Consider the following 5,991-nt stretch of genomic DNA (forward strand, 5'->3'; position numbering starts at 1 on the left):
AGAGTGATAGGGCATTGGAACAGGCTGCCCAGGGAGGTGGTGGAGTCACCATCCCTGGCTGTGTTTAAGGGACGTTTAGATGCGGTACTGAGGGACATGGTGTAGGGGAGGACTTTGTAGAGTAGGGTAGATGGTTGGACTCGATGATCTCAAGGGTCTCTTCCAACCCAGATGATTCTATGAACTATTGAAAATTCACCTTGTTTTTTACTTGAAATTTTATTCAGTTCATGTCATGAAAGCTCCAAGACTTGAATTAATACCACCTGCACTCACCAAAGAAGCATGAGAATGTCAGCGACCATAAAATAAAGTGAGACAACACACCACTTGGGAGATTAAAGAGCTTCAAACTTGCAAGAAAAAATTAAAACCAGATGTTCTCCTTTAAAGCCAGGCATCGTGAATCACAGCACGGTGCAGATACTTACAGAATGGAACAACATACAGTGTCCTATCCGGGACTGGATATCCTCGGGGCCAGCATTACAGGAATCCTCTCTCAAAAGTTTCCACGTCTGACACTGGCAGTCAAAAGCAAACAATCCACTGAACTGGGGTTCGCTGGCTCTGCTGTCATCAACACTCCCATTGCAGGTCAGAATTCTGCCTCCAAAGGTATAGATCATGTGTTTTTCAGAATCCATGCACATCTGAGAACGAGAGCAGCAGGTTGAAGCCAGCACATGACGACTCGAAAACGTTAAGGTTTAAGATTAAACATCCCTCCCCTGCAAAGCGATACCTGTAAGACACATCTCCTCAACCCCTAATGAGCAGAAAAGAATCCGTGTCTTCACCGTTGACAGGTATTAATCTCAGAAAACGGTCCTTTATTTAAAATGTGAGTCTAATTTTAACTTGGTTATTTAAGAAGAAAGAAAAAAAAAAAAAGAGGCTACATGCTCCTTTCATCACGTAAAAAAACCTGCCTCCAGCTGCTGATTTTAGCAGAAAACATTTCAGAGTTTTTCACCAGGATCCATGGCCAATTCTGTCAGCAAGTTAACAGAATATCATCTCTAACAATGGCTATACAGGGGAAAAATTCAAAATTACCACTCAACCAACCCAAAAGCATTGTGCAATTTGTTACTTGGATTCCATCCCAAGCATATATTTATTGTTACTCCTATTACTTCATCATAAAGTAGGGCCATAACCTGGCCAAGGATTTTTGATGAGACTGCAGCAGAAATAGATTTATCCCTGAAGCCTGAATGCCTGTTATGGCACACAAGAGATGCACCACGGAACAAATCAAACAAACCTCCCTGGCTCCAGGTGATATTTCCAGACTCAGTGCAACGCAGAGCGTTGCAAAACACCGGGGGGAGAAAAAAAACAGTGAGATAGAGATGCTACTCAGCAAAGTCTACACCAAACACTTCTAGTGCAGCACATTTTTGTGAAGGTTAAACAAAAAGAGCTATCGCTGTAGGTGCTGAAGGAGAGAAGAGGAAGAGCTGCAGATTGATAAAGAATTCAGGGAGGACATTCTTTCCTAAGAGACAGCAGGGGGAAAAAGAAACAATATTTCAGAAGTAGGCAAGCAAGGTACCTGGAGTAGCCTTGCCAGCTGACTATTTACTTCTGCCTTTTCCCCAACACCTGGGAGCCTGGTATTCGTTATTAATAGAACAGAAAGACTGATTGGCTTTTGTTCTGCAGAAAACATGTATCTTAAATTTTCAGTGTCAGCAGAAACGCATATTGTGCTGGCAAACAGCAGCTTTGGTTACAAAACAGCTAGTACCAATAAAATCAGTTCTTGGGCTGCTTTAAAAATGAGTACTGATGTGCTGCTGCTTGGTCATGCTTTGTGAAAATCAATTAAGAACAAAATACCCTTTTTTCAAGTACACAAAAGCCATCAAACACAATTAAAAAAATATTCAGGTTGAACACATGGACAGGTGTGGCTTTTTAAAAAATCAGTAGCCACTCCTTTCAGGTGTTTCAATCTCTACCAAGCAAGCACATGCTACAAATTTTAAGAGATAACCAGTTTTGAAAGAATCCTGATCCTCTTGGCCTCATTTCAGCAGCTTGTGTATAGTTTTCTTCTGCAGGTACAACACACAGCTTTGCAAGTTGTTGCCCAAACACCCTCTGAGATCTGCAAACCTAGCTCAAACGAGACCGATTAAAACCAGATGAACTGTGCTTTGAGCTTCAACAAAATGTGTCTTAATCAAATGAATTGGTTTGCAAAGGTGTTTTTACGATTCTTCTGACTCGTTTGATAGCAGTATTCAGTGCCTTTAGACAACGCTGTTATTGGAATTTAATTGAGTGCAGATCACAGCCTCATCGCTGCTCTGTTACCTGGTAGAGAACTTCTAAATCACAGGAGGCTACAATCAAAAAATTGGTGAGCAAACATTGAGATCTTTAGCTGACCTGATGATCAAACACCAGCTTTGGACCTCCATCCGCCGCAGTGTCCTCACTCAGTAACATCCAGGTGTTTGTGTCGATGTCGTAGCGGTAGAAGTCACTTTTCAGGGATTTGCTGTTCCTCACGGAGGAATCCAGATAGCGCCCCAGCGTGTAGATCTGCCTTCGTTGGATGTCAATGCACATCTTGTGACAAGATCTGGCGCTAGGACCACTCTAATAAAGAAAACAACCACAAAAATAAAGAGAATAAAATATCTAATATTGCTCCGGGTAGAGTCATAGTCATAGAGTCATAGAGTCGCCCAGGCCGGAAGGGACCTCCAAAGGTCAGCAGTCAGCAGGGACACCCCCAACTAGACCAGGTTGCCCAGGGGCTCATCGAGCTTCATCTTGAATATCTCCAGGGATGGGGCCTCAACCACCTCCCTGGGCAACCTGTTCCAGTGGTTGGTAGGTCACCGCACACTCAACTAAGGGCAAAGAAGTACTACCAGCAACTGGAAATCATTTGAGAATTCAAGAAAATCTGCTTGTAATCAGGCAAATACAGGATTAATACACAAGTATCTATATAACATGACATCCCGTAACTTCTTCGTCCTTTAGAAAGGCACCAGCAAAAACCTTAACCCATTTTTCGCAAACTTATGACTTGAAGCTTTTTTGTAGGATTCCTTAGAAAACAGACTGTTTCCTCCAGAAGTGATTCTCAGCGGCGTGTGAAAGCTACTTGATCTTTTAAAATAACAGAAGTCGATGCAGATGAGAGGCAAATTAAGATGTCACAGCCTATAAATAACTACATAGGAAGAAGATTAAGAAGTGCTCTATTACAAGAGCCTCTGTTTTATTAATAGGCTGTTTTCCAACAGATCATAACCAGACGCTCCCACAAGCAATCACAGCCCATAATGGGGCTTTGAAGGTAACAAAAACACTCCCTGTCCTTCACAAATAGATACGGGGCCCTTCCAGCCTCTAACTATGGGAAGGTTTCCCACAGTGAGCAACTCTGCAGTGAGTTATGATCTTCGAGAGAAATACAGAGGGTCCCCGTCAAATTATGATGTGCTTGTCCATCTAGGAGTTAAATCATAGAGTAATTTATTCCCTGACATTATGAGGATGCTACGCAGAACTGGGCAGCATCCTTTCTGCTTCCCAAATCTAATTTTGAGAGCTTTCATACGCTCTTCTTGAAGCATGAGAGGTATTCTCATACTCCAAAACACTAGAAATCAGGATGCTCAAAGTCCTGTTGCAAAATGTCAGACAAAAGAAAAAAATGGCATCATGCCCACAGATAATTTCTACAGTTTATTTGGCCTTATTTTGTATAATTTTGGTACTTTATAAATGAGGATGCCAGAACAAAGCTGGAGAGTCTGGAAACCAACATGAGAACTGATTAAGATTTCAACTGCCAAAGAACGGTAAGAGGTACAGAAGACTGAAGTATGAAAGAGAGAAAAAAAAATCTATTGAAAAATAAAGATTATGCAAGAAGGCAAAGATGTAGCAAACCACCATTTTTTGAAGAATTACAACTAAAGAAAAGTAGTCGTGTCATACCAAGTAATCGGCAGCATATTTACTCCATGTGCTACCTAATACTGCCTTCTGGAAAAAAATAATCTTCATAACTAGACCATTTCATGTAAAAATTTATACTGAAATCATTGCTGAAATTTAAAATACGCTGATGGAGTACACTTCATGGATTTGGAAAAAATATGAAAGGAAGCGTTACAAAAGACTTTATTACTCATGCTACAGAACTCAATTTCTTGTTTAAACAACAGTTAGGGGAAACTGTTTACAGTAACTCAAATGGCACATGAAAGGAAGCGTTACATCTTTGTAGTCAAAAGACTTTACTACTCATGCTACAGAACTCAATTTCTTGTTTAAACAACAGTTAGGGGAAACTGTTTACAGTAACTCAAATGGCAATCTGAAGAGGTGAACTGAATTGTTCCTATTTTGTAAATATGAAACATTCTGTCTGAAGTGATTACAGCCTTGAGGATTAGTTACTTCATGGTAATTAAGATCATTTTCTTTTCAAAAAAAAAAAAAACCAACCAAAAAAGTACTGATAGAAGCAAAATATTAGCATACAATCCTGAAATGCAGGAAAAGTTCGTTCATTGCCTTTGGTCACATGGAAGAAGCTGACAGAGAAGGCAGCAACACACTTTACTTTCTTCCTAAAAAATACAAAATAGCATCTTCCAAAGGACCCTGTTTCAAACACAAAGGGTGGTTTCTTTGCATGAAAAGAACCAGTTTGTGTAATCACAAAGGTTCCCCCTGTTTCACAAGAAAGTTACCCCAATAGACAAAATCCATCTCTAGTTACGCAGCTGGGACACTTCAGGATATGCCATGGTTCCCCTGCCAAAGAGCACGTATTTGCCTTGGCACAGCCATCCTTTAGATGGAATGGTAGGACCTACCTGGGCCTCCTGGCTCTCCCCACTTTGTCAAGTCATTGTAGTTTTTTAACTGAACCCACCTATTTAAGTACCTTCCCCGGCTCCCTCACCTCTGTCTGCTCTATGGGGTTAAGTAAATCCTACCACATTTGCTCAAATAATGTCTTTGGCACTTTCAGGAATAAATCTCCCATTTAGCGACTTCCAGACCTGCCTTGCCTTGAAAAGCTGCATCATAACTGAAATTTATCCAAATGCAGACATGAGGCTGAGACACCTCACACCTGTAATACCAGTTTCAAGCCATTGGTATCAACAGCACAGGGACTACATCCAAGTAGCATACAACTTATAGGCGTACAACATACAAACTTCAACTCCCAAGACTATGTTAAAATGAGAAAAGAATTCAGGAAAAACATCTTTTCTTGAATTGTGCACTGGTCACGTCTCACATGGTAGCATCTGCCTTTTTAAAGGGCTATTAAAGGTTTTAAGTTTGATCATTTCATCACAGAAACTTCACCTCAAGTTCACTCACAAATTTCAACTCCACCAACTTGCAGAGCTTGATGTAGCATGAACTCTTATGTAATAAAGAAATCCTCATCCAATTAATCATCTTTTCTCAAAGAAAAGTGGAGTAATTCCGAAGTACCACTCACAAGATCACACAGAACCTGCCAAAAGTTTCCAATTTAGTCTACACATTTACCAAGATGAGTAAACAACTCCATTAAACGGTGGTACACGTTGGTTTGACATTTGAGGTTGCTCACTTGAGGTCTACTCAATTTGAGGAAGTCCTGGTGGTGTGTACATACCTCAAAGGGGGACACAAAGTCCATTTACAAAGGCAGATATGGGCAGACACTGAAAATGAATCAAACACTTCAAGGCACATGTGGTTAAGTGAATCAAGAGTCTGTGGGCGGTTGCGAACGTTCATCCAAAGACGTGGCCTTCAATGCGGTTACAATAGCGAGCCTGTTGTCCAGACAAAGAACATACTGCCACAACTTGTCATGGAAAAAGTGGCCCACCAAATTCAAATGGGAAAGAGCTCGTTGATTCCAGAAGCATTCAAAGAACTTGACAGCTTATAAGCAACAAACGAAAAAAAAAATTACAATAACAGACATGACTTTTT

At 40.7% G+C, this 5,991-nt stretch overlaps 1 protein-coding gene across 1 annotated transcript; it reads right to left on the reverse strand.

Annotated features, from left to right (window-relative positions):
- Positions 1–392: 392 nt before the first annotated feature.
- Positions 393–2,612, reverse strand: LOC106896092 (muskelin-like). Its single transcript, XM_014955816.1, has 2 exons — positions 2,404–2,612; positions 393–653 (listed from the first exon to the last, which is right to left on the reverse strand). Exons 1-2 carry the CDS (start codon positions 2,584–2,586, stop codon positions 408–410), a joined length of 429 nt encoding a protein of 142 aa, XP_014811302.1. The 5' UTR covers positions 2,587–2,612; the 3' UTR covers positions 393–407.
- Positions 2,613–5,991: the final 3,379 nt, after the last annotated feature.

This window comes from Calidris pugnax, unplaced genomic scaffold (assembly GCF_001431845.1).
Source record: "Calidris pugnax isolate Ruff unplaced genomic scaffold, ASM143184v1 scaffold258, whole genome shotgun sequence".
NCBI lineage: Eukaryota > Metazoa > Chordata > Aves > Charadriiformes > Scolopacidae > Calidris > Calidris pugnax.

Excerpts from the sequence above, each read along its gene's own strand:
- LOC106896092 (XM_014955816.1), bottom strand. The coding sequence starts at position 2,586 with ATGTGCATTGACATCCAACGAAGGCAGATCTACACGCTGGGGCGCTAT. Across the intron at positions 654-2,403 it reads AGCTGGTGTTTGATCATCAG|ATGTGCATGGATTCTGAAAA; the intron begins GTCAGCTAAAGA and ends TCTCGTTCTCAG.